We start from the raw sequence: 22,074 nt of genomic DNA, 5'->3' as shown, positions 1-22,074 counted from the left end.
ACATACAGTACGACAACTGGGGCATGATATCGGATATGATGCATCGGTCCCGGTATAGTGCCCTGTGGAAGATAGTGGGTCAGCTAAATAATTGGGGCTCCTGATATCGAGCGGTCGAAACGCACAGACCTGACGACCAAGCCGAGTGGTCCTACGCGCAGCCATTTCTCTCTGTCGGCTCGGAATAGGAGTTAGAAGCCAATGAGACAAGTTTGTATCCTATCCGTGATATCATTCAGTCTGTAAAATGAACATGCTGTGCGGGAAAGCAAGGAGAAAATTTTAAAGAGAATTAAAACTATGGAGAAGAAATCAAAACTTTTATGCTGTATCGAAGACGCTGTAATTCTGTCAGAGACAGCAAAGGATTTGGAAAAGCATTTCGACGGAATAGATAGTGCCCTCAAAAGATGTCGTGACATTAGCATCAACAAAAATAAAACAAAGGTTATGGATGTAGTCGAATCAGATCAGCGCTGCTGAGGAAATTCTATTAGGAAATGAGGCACTAGAAGTGGTCGATAATTTTTCTATTTGGACAGCAAAATAAGTGGCAATGTCCGGAGTAGGAAGGATATAAACTTCCACACTGTAACAAAGTGAAATATGGACGATAAATACTAAAGACAAGAAGAGAATAGAAGCTTTTGAAATGTGGTGCTACAGGAGAATACTGAAGGTTACATGGGTAGATCGCAAAATGAACCAGTGAGGAGGCACTGAATGGTACTGGCGAGAAAAATAGGAAAACTTGACTAAAAGATGCGATCGATTGATAGGACACGTGCTGAGACATCCAAAAATCGCCAATGAAGTACTGGAGGAAGATGTGGGGGATACAAAAATCTGATGTACTAGGGACAGTCAAATGAAAACCATACATCCGCCACAACTGGAACATGAAATGGTTCTATTCAAATTTAATCACCACACGCGTTAAGACATTTATCCCACGGTGAACCGAAACGATCAATTCCTATTTCGTAGAAGGTAGTCAGCCGCTAATGGATCCACAACTGCATCCACTCTTTCACTTCCTCGTCCAACTGAAACCGGAGTCCATGCATTTCATTCGCCAGGTCGCCAAAGATGTGAAAATAACACGGTGAAAGATCCTGGCTGTACGGAGGATGTTTCAGTGTTTCCCAATCAAATCGCCTTCATCCGGTTGGCAGTACAGGGACGGACATCATTGTGCAACAGTATGATTCCGTCCGTCAGCATTTCCTGGCGTTTTGACTTGTTGGCACGTCGCAGTTTATGGAATGTGCCTTCATAGCGTTGTGCATTGACCGTGGCTCAATGCTCGAGGAACTCGACGACCAGATAGCCCTGCAATTGAAGAAATAGGCCATCATGACCTTACCGGGACTTGTGTGAACAACTTTGGATTTCTTTGCTTTGGGAGATATGAAATGTTTCCAGTTTTGGCTTTGTCGTTCAGCCTCGGGCTCTAGAAATACTGTCGGATGGAATTATCCAGTTTCACGATAATGCCCACCTCCAACACTACCATTCCGACGGAGGCTATGCTTCCGCAGTTTTATTGGTAAACACTAAAACAGCTTCTGTACAGCACGGATCTTTCACCACGTAATTTTTATATCTTTGGTGACCTGAACAAATACGTGGACGTCGGTTTCAGTCGGACAAGTGCAAGAGTGGGTACTGTTCTGGATCCATGAGCAACAGACTGTTTCCTAAGAAACATGAATTGATCGTCTCGACTGCCAGTGGCAAAATGTTGTAACGCGTGTGGCGATTACTTTTGAATTCCATTCGATGGTTCCGTTGTGGCGAGTGTTCGGTTTTCATTTGAGTTTGTTGCGGTAGTTATGCAGAGATGAAGGGGCTTCCACACGACTAACATGGAGAGCTGCAACAAACCAGTCTTTGGACTAAAGACCATAACAGCAATAGAGAATGTAAGTCTAGATGTCCTCAGAAGGATATGGAACTCTCTCTCTCTCTCTCTCTCTCTCTCTCTCTCTCTCTCTACTGGAAGTTATGCTCTTTAATAGCTGTCACACTTCATTCAGCACACAATGACTAGCCTATTTGGAGAAATAACGGTGTATGAGACTACATCAGCAAATTATACTGGTTGATATGTATGTGAAGGAGGGGGTAGAGTTATTGTTAAGTGACGCCAAATTAAAACCGTGTCTCTTGTAATTTTTCGGACCGTATTTTTCGTAAAACATTTCCGGTACTTTGTCACTACGGACGCCTTTTTCCCCTGCGAAGAAATATTTGCTTTGAACTGTTTAACCGTTATCTCCAAAAGAGATAAAAAAATGAGTATTGTATACCGTTAAATCGTTCTGAGTTGTGCAGTACGTCAGTCCATGAGTAAAAGCGTCTACGTCGTCTTGTTGCAACGTTGTAAGACAACCATGTGCTTAGCTCTTTGTGCGCGACAAAAGCCCTCAGTTTCAACCAGAATCATAAAGTCTTTGTGTACATTTAATGCGTAGTCGTTTCGAATACTTTAAAAACACCGTGAACCCGATTTTCGCATGGTATAGACCCGACCAGCGTAATGAATCCTTTCCCCTCCTTCACCCGTTGCAGAGCTAAATCGCTCACTCATTGCTAAGTGAATTATAGAATTATCAACTAAGAAACAAAGGGGGAGCAAGAGCAAAGCATTCAGTTTTTTCTTGCGTATATACAACTTCTAAACATCCATATGTAATATGTGACCTATTTACGTAAGTTCCCCCATCAAAAACCAGCGTTTACACGTACATCTACGTCTACATCAACATAATTACTCTACAGTTCACATTTAAGTGCCTAGCAGAGGGTTCTTCGAACCACATTCAGACAATTTCTCTACCGTCCTACTCTCTAATAGCATGTGGGAAAAATGAACACTAAATTCTTTTTGTATGAGATCTGATTTATCTCATTTTATTTATTTACGATTGCGACAGTGAAATACTTCTGGATTCAGAGGAGAAAGTTACTGATTGAAATTTCGTGAAAACACCTCTCCACAGCGAAAAACGCCTGTCTTTTAATTATTGTCACCCTAACTCGCTTATCATCCTTGAGTCTCTCTCCACTACATCGCGATAATAGAAAACGAGCTGGCCTTGCTTGGACTCTTTCGGTGTTCTCCGTCAATCCTATCTGGTAAGGATTCCATACCACACAACAGTAGTCCACCACACGACAGGCAAGCGTAGTGCAAGCAGTCTCTTTGTTAAATCTGTTCCATCTTCTAAGCGTTCTGCCAATAAAACGCAATCTTTGGTTTGCCTTCCCCACAACGTTATCTATGAGATAGTTCAAAAGGAAATAGCTCTGAGCACTATGGGACTTAACATCTGAGGTCATCAGTCCCCTAGAACTTAGAACTACGTAAACCTAACTAACCTAAGGACATCACACACATCTATGCCCGAGGCAGGACTCGGACCTGCGACCGTAGCGGTCGCGCGGTTCCAGACTGAATCGCCTAGAACCGCTCTGCCACACCGGCCAGCTTTGTGATAGTTCCAACTAAAGTTATTCGTTGTTGTAATTCATAGATATTTAGGTGAATTAACAGACTTTAAATTTATGTGATTTATCGTAAAGCCGAAATTTAACGGATTAGTACTCTTGTGCATGATCTCATACGTTTCTTTATTCCGAGGCAATTGCCAGTTTGCTCACCATCCAGATATTGCGTCTAAAACATTTTGCAATTGGGTTTTATCTTATGATGACTTTACTATGCGGTAAATGACGGGATCGTCTGCAACCAATCTGAAAGGGCTGCTCAGATCGTCTTCTAAATCATTTATATAGATTAGGAACCACAGAGGGCCTCTAACACTTCCTTGGGGAACACCGGATATCACTTCTAGTTTAGCCGATTATTTTCCATCGATTACAACGTATTGCGACCTTTCTGACTGGAAATCGCGAATAATAGTTGCACAATATAAGCGATATTCCATAGATACACAATTTGATTAGAAGTCTCTTCTGATGAATGGCGTCAAAAGCCTTCTGGAAATCTGGAAACATAGAATCAACTTGAGATCCCCTGTCCATAGCACTCGTTACTTCATGCAAATAAAGGTCGAGTTGTGTTTCACAATAACAATATTTTCTGAATTCGTGCTATGTGTCAAGGGATTGTTTCATTCAAGGTAACTCATAATGTTCGAACGCAGTACATGCTCCATAACCCTACTGCAAATCGACGTCAATGATATGAGCCTGTAATTCATCGGATTACTCCCTCTTCTTTTCTTGAGTATTGGTGTGGCCTCTGCCACTTTCCAGTCCTTTATCCCGTATCTTTCTTCGAGCGAGAGGTTGTGTATAATTGCAAAGTCTGGGGCTATTGATAATATTCTTCTCGGGTATGCAGCCGGATCATAACGTCTTCATGACACAATATTTCCGCGGTCCAACTGGCCGCCATCTTCAGGTGAGAGTGCTGGTGCACGATCTCGCCGGAACTGACTTCCCAGCGCAAGCTGCGGCCCCTATATAGGCCGCAGAAGACCCACAACGCGTGCGCGAGAAGGTGCCGTAACTGCCCTCTAGCGCAGTAAACATACCGCGCCGCCAGTGGTGGAAATAGGCGAAATCGAGATATCGCTGTCAAAAATTAAAAAAAATTTTTTTTTATTCCGACGATCGAAACACAGACCGTTGTTTTTTGATGTCAGATAACACCGGGTCCCAAGTCTTACTTAAAAGATAGCTCTTGTCTCTTTTAATAAGATTGTCAGATAAACGAATCTCTATGGATTCTTTTAAAACACAGTCCCAACAGCGAGATGCAGGGGCAACCATTTGTGTCTTGTCGTAGAGCATTCTGTGTCCCTCGGTGAGACAGTGTTCCGCCACTGCAGATTTCTCAGGTTGAAGCAGTCGTGTGTGCCGCTGATGCTCAACACATCGGTCCTGAATGGTCCGGATTGTCTGCCCAATATAAGCCTTCCCACAGTGGCAAGGGATCTTGTACACACCGGGCTTCCTCAAACCCAAGTCATCCTTTACAGAGCCAAGGAGCGCTCTAATCTTGGCTGGCGGACGAAAAATACTTTTGATATGGTATCTTTTCAGAATTCTTCGAGGAAATGCTCCCAGCAAAAGGCAGAAAAGCCACCGATTTGCAGGTATCTTCTGGTGGTTCAGGCGAAGGTCCAAACTGGAAATCACGACGGATCTGTTTATCTGTATAGCCATTCTGCTTGAACACAACCTTAAGATGGTCCAATTCTTGTGTCAAGCTTTCTCCATCTGAAATGGCATAAGCTCTTCTCGCCAACGTCCGCAGGACCCCCGTACGCTGGAACGATGGATGACAGCTAGAAGCATGCAGGTAACGGTCCGTGTGCGTAGGCTTTCGATAAACACTGTGTCCCAGTGTCCAATCATCCTTTCTGTACACCAGAACATCCAGAAACGGAAGCTTTCCATCACTTTCCACCTCCATGGTAAACTTGATGCTAGGATGCAGGGAATTAAAATGATCTAGGAGGCGGTCAAGAGCTTCTCTCCTATGAGGCCACACCATAAACGTATCGTCAACGTACCTCCAGAAACAAGTCGATTTTAAGGACGCCGTCTTCACCACCATGTCCTCTAAAGGAAACGTAATTGATGTGTTATCTGGACAGGAAGACCGGCTTTATTAACTGATGTAAGCTGCTTTGCTACGCCTAAGACCTCTACTTCTGAGTTACTCATGTTGGCAGCTGTTCTTGATTCGAATTCTAGAAGGTTTACTTCATCTTCTTTCGTGAAGAAATTTCGGAAAACTAAGTAATAACTGCACTTTTAGTGACGCTGCAGTCGGTAATATTACCGTTGGTATCACTCAGTGAAGATATTGGTTATGCCTTGCCGCCGGTATACTTTACATTCGACCAGAATCTCGTCGGATTTTCTGTCAGATTTTGAGATAGAGCTTCCTTGTGAAAGCTATTAATAGTATCTCGCATTGAATTCCGCCCTAAGTTTGGAAATCGTTGGAATGAGTGAACGCTGCCACAATACTCATTATTTATTTATTTCCGTTACAGCCATCTATGGGCTACGTTTACACAACTTCCCTCACTTCCTAAAGTTCTCTTCCTTCCTATTTCGCCAGTACTCCTTCATCCGTTGGCTCACTCGTGCATTTTCTTCTGCCAAGAATGTTCTTCCTCGTTTACTCCTCGAAGAAATTCTTCACCTCCGCAACCTTTTTCCTAAAGATCTTCCTGTTCACAATTTCTTCTGCCGTGATCCCGCATTCTTCTAGATCCCAGTACACTTCTTTCACCCATGGAACTTGTGTCTTCCTGTTCTCCTGGAAGAGAGGAATCTTGTTGGCGAGCCTCTCCGATTCCATTCTTTCAATATGTCCATAGAAAGACAGTCTTCTTTTCTTCATTGTGCTGGTGATATTTTCAAATCGTTGATAAAGTTCTTGATTTGATCTTAGGCATAACGTAAATTCATTAGATACTTTTCTGGGCCCAAGAATCTAAGGAATTTCGTTTCTTTCTTTTCCAAGTCTGAAAGTCCCTTCCTGGCTATTGTCTCAGATGCATATAAACATTCAGGGTCGACGAATGTGCAGTAGTGTTGGAATGTGGCCTGGTATGAGAGTGATTTAGGTTTGTATGTGTTCTGACACAATCTGAATGCTATTTCCATTTTTCTTGCCCGTTATTCAGTTTGCTTCCTTTTCATTGTTGTTTGGAGTCAAAATCTCTCCCAGGTACTTGAGTTTCTGACCTCTTTTGATGTCGCCATACACGGTCCTCATTGTCGATTTATGTCCATATGTTGTGTCTTCTCAAAAGATATTTGCAATCCTGCTTTCACTGCTATTTCCTTGAGGAGTTCAATCTGTTTAGTTGCAATTTGCGGATTCTCTGCAAAAAACACTATATCTTCTGCAAACGCGAGGCTTTCAAATGTAAGCCCAGACTGTTTGCGGCCTAGCCTGATTCCATTTGGAAAGTAGAACTGACTCATTTCTTTTCGCCATTCCCTGGTAACTTTTTCTAAAATACAGTTGAACAAGATCGGAGAGAGACTGTCTTCTTGTCTCAAACCTGTTTTGATTTCAAAGAGCTCTAACAGTTCTCCCAAAAATTTAATTTCTGATCGGGTGTTTGTTAGTGTTTGCTGAATAAGCCTCGTTGTCTTATCGTCTATTCCAAATTCTTTCATCACTTCTATTAATGTGTCTCTATCTACGGAGTAGTGTGCGTTTTTAAAGTCCACAAATGTCTTGATCACTTTCTTATCAGTTGCTAGTGTCTCTGTTTTGATTAAGGTTTTCACTGGAATACTCTCTTTCAAATTCTAAAGGTGTCAGGGGTAAAATACAGGGAGAGAAAGGCTATTTACAATTTGTACAGGAACCAGGTGGCAGTTATAAGAGTCGAGGGGCATGAAAGGGAAGCAGTGGTTGGGAAGGGAGTGAGACAGGGCTGTAGCCTATCCCCGATGTTATTCAATTTGTATATTGAGCAAGCAGTGAAGGAAACAAAAGAAAAATTCGGAGTAGGTATTAAAATCCATGAAGAAGAAATAAAAACTTTGAGGTTCGCCGATGACATTGTAATTCTGTCAGAGACAGCAAAGTACTTGGAAGAGCAGTTGAACGGAATCGACAGTGTCATGAAAGGGGGGTATAAGATGAACATCAACAAAAGCAAAACAAGGACAATGGAATGTTGTCGAAATGGCTCTGAGCACTATGTGACTTAACATCTTAGGTCATCAGTCCCCTAGAACTTAGAATTACTTAAACCTAACTAACCCAAGGACATCACACACATCCATGCCCGAGGCATAACTCGAACCTGCGACAGCAGCAGTCCTGCGGTTCCGGACTGCAGCGCTTAGAAACGCACGGCCACCGCGGCCGGCGAATGTAGTCGGATTAAGTCGGGTGATGCTGAGGGAATTAGATTAGGAAATGAGACACTTAAAGTAGTAAAGGAGTTTTGCTATTTGGGGAGCAGAATAACTGATGATGGTCGAAGTAGAGAGGATATCAAATGTAGACTGGCAATGGCAAGGAAAGCGTTTCTGAACAAGAGAAATTTGTTAACATCGAGTATAGATTTAAGTGTCAGGAAGTCGTTTCTGAAAGTATTTGTATGGAGCGTAGCCATGTATGGAACTGAAGCATGGACGATAAGTAGTTTGGACAAGAAGAGAATAGAAGCTTTCGCAATGTGGTGCTACAGAAGAATGGTGAAGGTTACTTGGATAGATCATATAACTTATGAGGAGGTCCCCCCATGAACCATGGACCTTGCCGTTGGTGGGGAGGCTTGCGTGCCTCAGCGATACAGATAGCCGTACCGTAGGTGCAACCACAACGGAGGGGTATCTGTTGAGAGGCCAGACAAACGTGTGGTTCCTGAAGAGGGGCAGCAGCCTTTTCAGTAGTTGCAAGGGCAACAGTCTGGATGATTGACTGATCTGGCCTTGTAACAATAACCAAAACGGCCTTGCTGTGCTGGTACTGCGAACGGCTGAAAGCAAGGGGAAACTACAGCCGTAATTTTTCCCGAGGGCATGCAGCTTTACTGTATGATTACATGATGATGGCGTCCTCTTGGGTAAAATATTCCGGAGGTAAAATAGTCCCCCATTCGGATCTCCGGGCGGGGACTACTCAAGAGGATGTCGTTATCAGGAGAAAGAAAACTGGCGTTCTACGGATCGGAGCGTGGAATGTCAGATCCCTTAATCGGGCAGGTAGGTTAGAAAATTTAAAAAGGGAAATAGATAGGTTGAAGTTAGATATAGTGGGAATTAGTGAAGTTCGGTGGCAGGAGGAACAAGACTTCTGGTCAGGTGACTACAGGGTTATAAACACAAAATCAAATAGGGGTAATGCAGGAGTAGGTTTAATAATGAATAGGAAAATAGGAATGCGGGTAAGCTACTACAAACAGCATAGTGAAAGCATTATTGTGGCCAAGATAGATACGAAGCCCACGCCTACTACAGTAGTACAAGTTTATATGCCAACTAGATCTGCAGATGACGAAGAAATTGAAGAAATGTATGATGAAATAAAAGAAATTATTCAGATTGTGAAGGGAGACGAAAATTTAATAGTCATGGGTGACTGGAATTCGAGTGTAGGAAATGGGAGAGAAGGAAACATAGTAGGTGAATATGGATTGGGGGACAGAAATGAAAGAGGAAGCCGCCTGGTAGAATTTTGCACAGAGCACAACATAATCATAACTAACACTTGGTTTAAGAATCATGAAAGAAGGTTGTATACATGGAAGAACCCTGGAGATACTAAAAGGAATCAGATAGATTATATAATGGTAAGACAGAGATTTAGGAACCAGGTTTTAAATTGTAAGACATTTCCAGGGGCAGATGTGGACTCTGACCACAATCTATTGGTTATGACCTGTAGATTAAAACTGAAGAAACTGCAAAAAGGTGGGAATTTAAGGAGATGGGACCTGGATAAACTAAAAGAACCAGAGGTTGTACAGAGATTCAGGGAGAGCATAAGGGAGCAATTGACAGGAATGGGGGAAATAAATACAGTAGAAGAAGAATGGGTAGCTTTGAGGGATGAAGTAGTGAAGGCAGCAGAGGATCAAGTAGGTAAAAAGACGAGTGCTAGTAGAAAGTCTTGGGTAACAGAAGAAATACTGAATTTAATTGATGAAAGGAGAAAATATAAAAATGCAGTAAGTGAAACAGGCAAAATGGAATTCAAACGTCTCAAAAATGAGATCGACAGGAAGTGCAAAATGGCTAAGCAGGGATGGCTAGAGGACAAATGTAAGGATGTAGAGGCCTATCTCACTAGGGGTAAGATAGATACCGCCTACAGGAAAATTAAAGAGACCTTTGGAGATAAGAGAACGACTTGTATGAATATCAAGAGCTCAGATGGAAACCCAGTTCTAAGCAAAGAAGGGAAAGCAGAAAGATGGAAGGAGTATATAGAGGGTCTATACAAGGGCGATGTACTTGAGGACAATATTATGGAAATGGAAGAGGATGTAGATGAAGATGAAATGGGAGATATGATACTGCGTGAAGAGTTTGACAGAGCACTGAAAGACCTGAGTCGAAACAAGGCCCCCGGAGTAGACAATATTCCATTGGAACTACTGACGGCCGTGGGAGAGCCAGTCCTGACAAAACTCTACCATCTGGTGAGCAAGATGTATGAAACAGGCGAAATACCCTCAGACTTCAAGAAGAATATAATAATTCCAATCCCAAAGAAAGCAGGTGTTGACAGATGTGAAAATTACCGAACTATTAGCTTAATAAGTCACAGCTGCAAAATACTAACACGAATTCTTTACAGACGAATGGAAAAACTAGTAGAAGCCAACCTCGGGGAAGATCAGTTTGGATTCCGTAGAAACACTGGAACACGTGAGGCAATACTGACCTTACGACTTATATTAGAAGAAAGATTAAGGAAAGGCAAACCTACGTTTCTAGCATTTGTAGACTTAGAGAAAGCTTTTGACAATGTTGACTGGAATACTCTCTTTCAAATTCTAAAGGTGGCAGGGGTAAAATACAGGGAGCGAAAGGCTATTTACAATTTGTACGGAAACCAGATGGCAGTTATAAGAGTCGAGGGACATGAAAGGGAAGCATTGGTTGGGAAGGGAGTAAGACAGGGTTGTAGCCTCTCCCCGATGTTGTTCAATCTGTATATTGAGCAAGCAGTAAAGGAAACAAAAGAAAAATTCGGAGTAGGTATTAAAATTCATGGAGAAGAAATAAAAACTTTGAGGTTCGCCGATGACATTGTAATTCTGTTGGAGACAGCAAAGGACTTGGAAGAGCAGTTGAATGGAATGGACAGTGTCTTGAAAGGAGGATATAAGATGAACATCAACAAAAGCAAAACAAGGATAATGAAATGTAGTATAATTAAGTCGGGTGATGCTGAGGGAATTAGATTAGGAAATGAGACACTTAAAGTAGTAAAGGAGTTTTGCTATTTGGGGAGCAAAATAACTGATGATGGTCGAAGTAGAGAGGATATAAAATGTAGGCTGGCTATGGCAAGGAAAGCGTTTCTGAAGAAGAGAAATTTGTTAACATCCAGTATTGATTTAAGTGTCAGGAAGTCATTTCTGAAAGTATTCGTATGGAGTGTAGCCATGTATGGAAGTGAAATATGGACGATAAATAGTTTGGACAAGAAGAGAATATAAGCTTTCGAAATGTGGTGCTACAGAAGAATGCTGAAGATTAGATGGGTAGATCACATAACTAATGAGGAAGTATTGAATAGGATTGGGGAGAAGAGAAGTTTGTGTCACAACTTGACCAGAAGAAGGGATCGGTTGGTGGGACATGTTCTGAGGCATCAAGGGATCACCAATTTAGTATTGGAGGGCAGCGTGGAGGGTAAAAATCGTAGAGGGAGACCAAGAGATGAATACACTAAGCAGATTCAGAAGGATGTAGGTTGCAGTAGGTACTTGGAGATGAAAAAGCTTGCACAGGATAGAGTAGCATGGAGAGCTGCATCAAACCAGTCTCAGGACTGAAGACCACAACAACAACAACAATGAGGAGGTATTGAATAGGATTGGGGAGAAGTGAAGTTTGTGGCACAACGTGACTAGAAGAAGGGATCGGTTGGTAGGAAATGTTCTGAGGCACCAAGGAATCACAATTTAGTATTGGAGGGCAGCGTGGAGGGTAAAAATCGTAGAGGGAGACCAAGAAATGAATACACTAAAGAGATTCAGAAGGATGTAGGTTGCAGTAGGTACTGGGAGATGAAGAAGCTTGCACAGGATAGAGTAGCATGGAGAGCTGCATCAAACCAGTGACAGATGACCTCAGAAGTTAAGTCCCATAGTGCTCAGAGCCTCATCAAACCGGTCTCAGGACTGAAGACCACAACAACAACAAGGTTTTGATGATAAAGATCTACTCTCCATACGATCTTCCTGTCCTAAAGCCGACTTGATATTCACCTAGTTGTTGATCTATGTGTTGTTGTATTCTTTGTTTGAGAGCAATGGCAAGGATCTTGTATGCTACTGGTAGAAGTGACATTCCTCTTTAATTATTGACATTAGATTTGTCTCCTTTCTTGTGCAATGGGTAGATGGGAGCATCTCTCCATTCTTCTGAGATCCCTCCTGTGAGCCAGATTTTTTTGTAAGAGTCTTTCAAGTCGTTCCAGGAAACTGTTTCCTGCGTATTTCAAAAGTTCTGCAACAATTGAATCTTTGCCGGACACTTTGTTGTTTTTCAAGTCCCTGGTGATCTCTCGTATTTCCTTTTTATTGGTGGACTGGAATCAGGGAGTTTGTTTTGTGGTTTCTGGAAGATTAATTTTTCTGGTGGTGGGACACAGTTGAGCAGCTCTTTGAAGTATCTAGCCAAGTGTTCACAATTCTGTTTGTTGCTCATAATCATTTTGCACTGATTATTTTTTAAACAGATTTTGGGTGATGAGTAACCTCTAAGTTTTGATTTAAATGTCTGATAGAAACTTCTGGTGTTGTTCTTCTGGAAATTATCTGCTAGCTCCTTTAATTGATCTCTTTCAAACTTTCGTTTGGTATTCCTAAATACTTTTGTTGTCGCCCTCCTTTGGGTTTTAAATTCTTCGAAGTTCTGTTTGGTAGAATTCCACTTGTCCCAAGCTCCAGAACGTTTCTGTAAGGCATCTTCACATTCAGCATCCCACCATAGATGATTCTTTTTCTTAGCAAGGAAAACTGTTTCGCTGCTTCCTGAATCTTTTGAGCCATTTTGTCCCACTCGTTGCAGTTCAAAAATGGTCCAAATGGCCCTGAGCACTATGGGACTTAAGATCTGAGGTCATCAGTCCCCTAGACTTAGAACTACTTAACTCTAACTAACATAAGGACAGCACACACATCCATGCCCGAGGCAGGATTCGAACCTGCGACCGTGGCAGCAGCGCTGTTTAAGACTGCAGTGCCTAGAACCGCTCGGCGACAACGGCCGGCCTCGTTGGAGTTTAACGTGTCAAGTTCATGCTGATACTTCACAACTGTTTCTTCACTGATTTTTAGTTCTTTATTTCTGTACTTCTGTATTCCGAGTGTTTTCTTTCTCCGATTTCCAGGGATTGATTTCATTTTGACCCTTGTCAGATAATAATCGGAATCAAAATTAGCACCTTTCTGCACTCTGACGTTCATTATTTCCTTCGAGCTAGTGGTCGCTACGTGATCAATCTGAAATTCTCCTAACATGGGATTGGGTGATCGCCATGTTTTCATGTGCTTTGGAGCCCTCATAAACAGAATGGACATAATTTTCATTCCAAATGATTCACAAATATCAATCAATCTTTCACCATTTCTGTTTGTCTTCCTGTGCGCTACATATTTGCCCGCAATGTTCCGGAATTTTTTCTCTCTTCCAATCTGGTCGTTGAAGTCCCCCATAAGGATCTTGACATGCTTGTCTGCGTTTATGAACAGTTCTTCGATGGGCATTGAATATGGTGTATAATTTGTTTCCACTTGCAAGAGCTACTATAGACAGTCTAGGAGATGGATATATGAACTCTGCTGTAGCTTCAGTAATAGAATTATAAATGAAGAAAGCCGTTCCAAGGATTAACAATGGATTATTCGTTTTCTCTGTTTTCTTAACCTTGATAGCTGGTCGTCCTTTCAGTATCCTGTAATTGCCCATAACTGACACTTCATCTGTTGTGAATCTTGTTTCTTGGACTGCTAGAAGTTTTATTTTGTATTCATCAAGTACTTTGATCAGTTCCGTTTGTTTTTCAATTTTCAATAGGGTGTTCACGTTAAGTGTACCAAAGAAATGTTTCTCCTTCGTTCTGAGTTTGCGGCATGATGGATCCTCCGACTGATCCAAACATGATGGTGTAGCGCCCCCAGAGTCCATTGCCCTACTTGAACCAAAGTTTTGGCCCCGGATTGAACCGGCTGGGGTACTAGTTTCCGTACGTTATGCCATCATGCTAGTTGCGTGGGTTTAGATTTGTGGGATAAAACAAAGTTGGTGAGACCAGGAGTAACTAGAACAGCCGTCCTTAAAATGGAATCAGACGCTGACCAAGAAGCCACCCCATACGGGAATCGTCACGCCTGGATTTAATGTGCTTTCACTATGGGGTTTGCTCCCCTCGGTTCTTCCGCTCTCAACGCCATTGGGAAATGTCCTCCTTCCTCTTCTGCCCCTAAGACCGTTGACCTGCTTCGCCTAGTAACACTAGGTGGGGGCCCTATAACAGGGTACTACCATCCGCAGCCAGATGGACCCTGGTTTTTTTACGAGACTGATACTCCTCCCCCTCCTCCTTCCTCACCACTTGCACGATGAGGCCTCGGGCTTGCAACCGGCAATGGCGGAGTTCCAATATTTATTATTATTATTATTATTATTATCATTATTTTTTTTGGTCATCAGTCTACTGACTGGTTTGATGCGGCCCGCAACGAATTCCTTTCCTGTGCTAACCTCTTCATCTCAGAGTAGCACTTGCAACCTACGTCCTCATTTATTTGGTTGACGTATTCCAATCTCTGTCTTCCTCTACAGTTTTTGCCCTCTACAGCTCCCTCTAGTACCATGGAAGTCATTCCCTCATGTCTTAGCAGATGTCCTATCATCCTGTCCCTTCTCCTTATCAGTGTTTTCCACATACACCTTTCCTCTCCGATTCTGCGTAAAACCTCCTCATTCCTTACCTTATCAGTCCACCTAATTTTCAACATTCGTCTATAGCACCACATCTCAAATGCTTCGATTCTCTTCTGTTCCGGTTTTCCCACTGTCCATGTTTAACTACCATACAATGCTGTACTCCAGACGTACATCCTCAGAAATTTCTTCCTCAAATTAAGGCCGGTATTTGATATTAGTAGACTTCTCTTGGCCAGAAATGCCTTTTTAGCCATAGCGTGTCTGCTTTTGATGTCCTCCTTGCTCCGTCCGTCATTGGTTATTTTACTGCCTAGGTAGCAGAATTCCTAAACTTCATTGACTTCGTGACCATTATTATTAATCGTATTATTATTAGACCTCAAATGCAGTGGCACAAAACAAAGACAATAACAACTGTGTACAGCGTAGTACGACAGACAGCTTTAAAATTGATCGGTAAACTTTTTCAAAAAATTTGTGAAAGCCACAAAAGTTTACCTTACACAGTTTCATGTACTCAAGACACGAACATCAATATTTCGGAATAATATTTTAGTACACGCGGAATAATGAGACATACATGATACAAATTTTAAGATTCTGCAAATGCCTGGTCTTCTGCCTAAATCAGATATTTGAAGATAGATTTGTAGTTCATCTTTTTATTATTGATTAGACATCGACATTTCCCTGCATCACAAATTTAATTCTTGTGAAACTATTTCACTTCATTCTTGAGAAACATGCGTACAAACACAACATGAATAATTTAATAAATTTTCATCAACCAGTAAGTTTCATATCAGCACACACTCCGCTGGAGAGTGAAAATTCATTCTGGATAAACATAAACAGTGTTTAATTACGTGTAAGTGTTACTTGCTTCTTTCTTTAAGATTTTTACAGTTTAAATTCGAAGTCCTACGTGCTTTTAAGCTATATTGCTCAAGAAAATTAAATTTTAGTCAGGAAGCTAATATCTCCATTGGTAAGAGCACGATCAATAAACATCATCGTGTTACCATCGACGACATTTAAACTCTAACCTTCGTTCCTTACCAAAGTGTCTATCCACCAGTTTCATCGCTTCCTTCCCCCCCCCCCCCCCTCCCTTTCTAAACCAACCAACCACTATTTATCTGCACGTTTTCACCCATTTTACTACTCGAGAGAACGGAATATACACAGCTTGTAAGTGATAATTGCTCTTGAAATATCGATTTAGTTGTTGCAATACAACATATCTTAGCAATACAGACAAATTAATTGAAGTGTCTGACCTTTTCGTCTGTGGATACTTTCTTTTTACCGTCTACATGGTTTCCTCCCTCTTAAGTCATCAAGTGCATTATCTCTTATGTTTCGGCAGATATGTGCAATTTCGTTTTTGCCATGTGTAGCTTGACCCTCGTCCTCCCCCCACCCAAAGAAAAAAATACTGTTCATCACGTCATCGCTAATTAGTTTTTAACTATGCTACCTTCTGAATACTTATGAGACTTTTTTTAGTATGAAGATGTGAGTTAATAATTCCTACACACTACCTTTCAAACATTACTACAATGGAATGTCTTCTATGGAATCTAAGGAGTTGTCAAGTAGAAACTTTTTCAGTTTGTTTTCAAATTGTATATTGTTATCTGTCAGACATTTTATATCCCCAGGTAAGTGATCAAAAATTTTAGTTGAAGCGTTGTGCTCCCCTTATTGTGCTAAAGACAACCTTAATTTGGAGTGACGAATGTCATTTTTTTCTGGTATTGTAGTTAAGTACATCATTGTTCGTTTTTAACTGCAGTGGATTATCTGCAACAAAATTCATGGCGGAATAAGTATACTATGAAGCAGTAGTCTGAATGCTCAACAGATGTCTACAACATGATCGTGGGTGAGCATCATATAATTTACTTGCAGCACGGTTTTGAACGATGAAGACTTCCTTTTTTAAAGATGAGTTTCCCCAAAACTTTACTCCACATAATATTATTGATTAAAGATATGCAAAATGTGTCAATTTACTGATCTGTCTCTCCCCAAGATTTGCAATGGTTGTAAGTGCAAATGTGGCTGGTTCCAAAACGTGCTTTTCTCAGTTAAAATTCTCATCAGTATGGACATTCAAGAATTTTGGAGTTTCCGTCATATTTATTATTTCCTCACCGTTTGTTACCCTTATCACTGGTTTAGTACGCATGGATATGCAGAACTGAATATGTTGTGGCATTTGCGGAAAATGATTCAGTGATATTTTTAAGAACATTGTTACCATTTGTTCTGTTTCTGTAATGTACGCCTGGATTAATTATAATACTAGCGTCATCTGCAAAAACAACTAATTCTGCTTTTGTATATTAGACGGAAGATGGTTTACATATATGAGGAACAATGAAGGACCTAATACTGAGCCTTGGGGAAGCACATACCTGATTTCTTTCCAAACGAAATAACATCCCTGTACCATAGTGGTCGAATTATTAACAAGGAAAACTCCCTATCGCACCCTCTCAGATTTAGCGGTAAAATGGCCCAGTGGATAGCCCATCAAAAACTGAAAACAGATCTAGCACGAAAACAAGAAGAAGGTGTACCGAACTGTGAAAAAAGAAACAAAGTAGAAACAGTGAACGGTCCAAGATCAGGATATGCAACATAGAGCGACATGCAAGATCGATGTTGTCGTGACTGTCTGGTCACCGGCTGGTCCCAGCGGAGGTTCGAGTCCTCTCTCGGGCATGGGTGTGTGTGTTTGTCCTTAGGATAATTTAGGTTACGTAGTGTGTAAGCTTAGGGACTGATGACCTTAGCAGTTAAGTCCCATAAGATTTCACACACTTTTGAACCTTTTTTTGCCTGGTCACAGTGTTGGACAACAAAGCGGGAGATCCGTGTTCAAATCTCCCTCCTGCGCATTTTTTAAACAAATTTATGAACCGTTCGTCCGGTCATTGATGTGTCTGTTCTCCTTCTTTAATTGGCAATTATACTACACACTGGTTATAGGATAAGATTCATGTGGTCAGGCTATATTACCGTCGCAAGTAAATGTGATGAACAGTGGCAGCAGGCGAGATGCCTCGTAGACCTCTCACAGAAATGAAAACAGCAAATAAACTCGTTTGTTGATGTTTGGTTTGTGGGGTGCTCAACTGCGCGGTCATCTGCGCCCATACAAAGTCCCAACTTTTACGCAGTCCAATTTCTTAAACAGTCCAATCTAGCCACTGTCACGAATGATGATGATGATGATGATGATGAAATGATGAGGACAACACAAACATCCAGTCCCAAACCGGCCGGGAATCGATCCCGGGATCCCGTGATCCAGAGGCAGCAGCGCTAGCCACTAGTCCACGAGCCACGGACAAATATACTGGTGTGAACTATGATTCGACGAAGGAATTAAGGAGCTAAAACTTCCAAAATGGAAAGAAAGAGGCGTAACCTGTGGTATTCGTGAAGAACAAATAGGACGTACGTATGTCTGGAGGTCCCTTCGTTACACGTCGCTGTTGCAAACACGTTACACCGCGATACAGACACAAATTTGAATACAGCGAACTGACACGTCTATGACGGGACGGACAGATCATAATTTTGTGGGAAAAAAATGGGCACGAGGGAGATTTGAACTCGGATTTCTCCCTTGTCTGCCCGACATCGTCACAACATAACAACGACGCTACGGTCTTCCAAATAGCTCGATACTGTACATGTTGGTCTTGGATCTGTCACTGTTTTTCTTTTCTTCTTTTTTCCACAGTTCAGTGTACCTTCCTCCTGTTTTCGTGCTCGATCTGTGTTCATTTGTTGAAGGGCTATCCAATGGGCCATCTTAGCACTAAATATAATGGGGGAGGGATGGGGAGTTTCCCTTGTAAGTACAAATTTCTGTATTCTTTTGGCTAGATGTGACATTGTCGATTGGTTGGCTATACCATCAATCCCATAAAACTTCAGGTTGTCTAGGGGAACACTGTGATTCACACAATCATATGCCTTAGATAGGTCGCAGAAAATACCAATTATTATTTTAATAATTGTGAAATGTGGTGATGGTTCAAATGGCTCTGAGCACTATGGGACTTAACTTCTGAGGTCATCAGTCCCCTAGAACTTAGAACTACTTAAACCTAACTAACCTAAGGACATGACACACATTCCAGACTGTAGCACCTAGAACCGCTCGGCCAGAAATGTGGTGAGTGAACATGCAAATGTAGTAGAGAAACTCTTCTGAAATCCAAATCGTGGTTTGCTAGCGATATTATCCTTTATTGTTGGCACTATTCTAGAACACATCACCTTCTCAGAAATTTTGGAAAATGATGTAAGTGGTGATTCCGATCGGTATTTCTACGTGTTCCCCCACCTATTGGTCATGAAATCTCAAACCAGTGTTATGCGATGTGACTTTGATTTCAGCAGAAAACAAAAACGAGGCGGTGGAGGAGAAGAAGCTGGAGGTGACAGATAAGGAGACTCCGCTGGAGAAAGACAAGGACGCGGAGAGGCAGCCGGACGGCACCGCCTCCCGCAGGCGCCGCACCAGCACCGTATGCTCTGTCGATGTTGACCCGGACATCGACTCGCACTCCGTGTACGGCTGGGAGACGCCCGCCACCTCGCACAAGGCCTTCGGCTCAACGCTCAGCGTCAGTGAGTACGCTCCCTACCCTCTTCAGTGGTAACCATCACCGAACTATTGCTAAACTGAAATTACTTCACTCCTATGCCTTTGTGTGTACTCGTATACTGCCCACACACAGCTGCAGGAAGACTTCCATATGTCGTCAGCCATACGTCAACAAGCTGCACCCGTGCTTTTATTATGTATATTCCTGTACAGGAGAGACGTTTAATTGAAAGTCGCTCGCCTGTAGTCGGAAGATAAATATGATATTGCGTGCCTGTCAGAAGGACATCGTGTTTCTTAACAACGCGGGCACAGGCCGTGAGACGTGCTCGGACAGCTTGTAACTAACCTGTTTCTACGGGTTATTACGTTAAGATTAGGGTCGCCAGCGACTCTAACCATACAACTAATCAAAGGTTTGGCCGAGTCGGAAAATAAATTACACTCTTGGAAATTGAAATAAGAACACCGTGAATTCATTGTCCCAGGAAGGGGAAACTTTATTGACACATTCCTGGGGTCAGATACATCACATGATCACACTGACAGAACCACAGGCACATAGACACAGGCAACAGAGCATGCACAATGTCGGCACTAGTACAGTGTATATCCACCTTTCGCAGCAATGCAGGCTGCTATTCTCCCATGGAGACGATCGTAGAGATGCTGGATGTAGTCCTGTGGAACGGCTTGCCATGCCATTTCCACCTGGCGCCTCAGTTGGACCAGCGTTCGTGCTGGACGTGCAGACCGCGTGAGACGACGCTTCATCCAGTCCCAAACATGCTCAATGGGGGACAGATCCGGAGATCTTGCTGGCCAGGGTAGTTGACTTACACCTTCTAGAGCACGTTGGGTGGCACGGGATACATGCGGACGTGCATTGTCCTGTTGGAACAGCAAGTTCCCTTGCCGGTCTAGGAATGGTAGAACGATGGGTTCGATGACGGTTTGGATGTACCGTGCACTATTCAGTGTCCCCTCGACGATCACCAGTGGTGTACGGCCAGTGCAGGAGATCGCTCCCCACACCATGATGCCGGGTGTTGGCCCTGTGTGCCTCGGTCGTATGCAGTCCTGATTGTGGCGCTCACCTGCACGGCGCCAAACACGCATACGACCATCATTGGCACCAAGGCAGAAGCGACTCTCATCGCTGAAGACGACACGTCTCCATTCGTCCCTCCATTCACGCCTGTCGCGGCACCACTGGAGGCGGGCTGCACGATGTTGGGGCGTGAGCGAAAGACGGCCTAACGGTGTGCGGGACCGTAGCCCAGCTTCATGGAGACGGTTGCGAATGGTCCTCGCCGATACCCCAGGAGCAACAGTGTCCCTAATTTGCTGGGAAGTGGCGGTGCGGTCCCCTACGGCACTGCGTAGGATCCTACGGTCTTGGCGTGCATCCGTGCGTCGCTGCGGTCCGGTCCCAGGTCGACGGGCACGTGCACCTTCCGCCGACCACTGGCGATAACATCGATGTACTGTGGAGACCTCACGCCCCACGTGTTGAGCAATTCGGCGGTACGTCCACCCGGCCTCCCGCATGCCCACTATACGCCCTCGCTCAAAGTCCGTCAACTGCACATACGGTTCACGTCCACGCTGTCGCGGCATGCTACCAGTGTTAAAGACTGCGATGGAGCTCCGTATGCCACGGCAAACTGGCTGACACTGACGGCGGCGGTGCACAAATGCTCCGCAGCTAGCGCCATTCGACGGCCAACACCGCGGTTCCTGGTGTGTCCGCTGTGCCGTGCGTGTGATCATTGCTTGTACAGCCCTCTCGCAGTGTCCGGAGCAAGTATGGTGGGTCTGACACACCTGTGTCAATGTGTTCTTTTTTCCATTTCCAGGAGTGTAATTTGATCACAGACCAAAAACTCATAAAAATGCATACGTCGTGATATCGCTCATAGAGGATGCGATTTAATTAATAGTATTGCCCGTGCACTGTTCACGAGAATCAAACATTTAAAATAAACTAGAAAATGCATGAACACTGTACATAAGATCAGCTCTCAGCAACACACCTGAGTCCGCAGCTCGTGGTCGTGCGGTAGCGTTCTCGTTTCCCGCGCCCGGTTTCCCTGGTTCGATTCCCGGCGGGGTCAGGGATTTTCTCTGCCTCGTGATGACTGGGTGTTGTGTGATGTCCTTAGGTTAGTTAGGTTTAAGTAGTTCTAAGTTCTAGGGGACTGATGGCCATAGCTGTTAAGTCCCATAGTGCTCAGAGCCATTTGAACCAAGCCAACACACCTGAAAATAAGACTTAATCTAAAGCATTTGTTTTAAAATAAAAGGGGAAGCTAATCACTGGACCTGTGCGTAAGGAAACGCGTTTGATGCGCTAACGAGAAAGCTATGAGTTGAGTGGCTTAGGTGCAAAAACGTAACCTCAGAACACAAAAGAAAATATTGGATAAAATCATTTATTCCTAAGATATGGATGTGAGGCATGTGCACAATTCCTGATAACATTAATTCCTAAAACATTAAAGAAAAGCATCGATGCATTCACCGTTATAATCTACACCTAAAATCATTGGTGTGAATCATTCATACATCTGCTGTTGCCTGATAACTGATCGCAATAACTCGTAAAGTGGTACACGTTTCGCAGTACACCAGCGCGCCCACGTGGTTTGTGGAGACGCAATTTCTAGGTATCGTAGCCAAGTTGCAACACTATCACATCACACAATCATGAACAGTTAACATTCCTTAAAAAAAAACATGAGATCGGACAGTTAGTGATGACGGTAGCCCAACAAACTCTAATGTTCTAC

At 43.0% G+C, this 22,074-nt stretch overlaps 1 protein-coding gene across 3 annotated transcripts in view; it reads left to right on the top strand.

The window, feature by feature from the left end:
• The window catches only part of LOC124789309, a 271,600-nt gene that overhangs the window by 206,381 nt on the left and 43,145 nt on the right, over positions 1 to 22,074 (top strand). For 2 of the 3 annotated variants that reach the window (XM_047256621.1, XM_047256622.1), the window contains exon 7: positions 19,072 to 19,305. In XM_047256621.1, the coding sequence (XP_047112577.1) occupies positions 19,072 to 19,305 (234 nt within the window). The remainder of the gene's footprint in view (positions 1 to 19,071; positions 19,306 to 22,074) is intronic. The other variant, XM_047256623.1, reaches the window with a different exon arrangement.

Source organism: Schistocerca piceifrons, chromosome 3, assembly GCF_021461385.2.
Source record: "Schistocerca piceifrons isolate TAMUIC-IGC-003096 chromosome 3, iqSchPice1.1, whole genome shotgun sequence".
In the NCBI taxonomy this organism is placed as follows: Eukaryota; Metazoa; Arthropoda; class Insecta; order Orthoptera; family Acrididae; genus Schistocerca; species Schistocerca piceifrons.
This window is presented reverse-complemented; position numbering and strand designations above follow the sequence as displayed.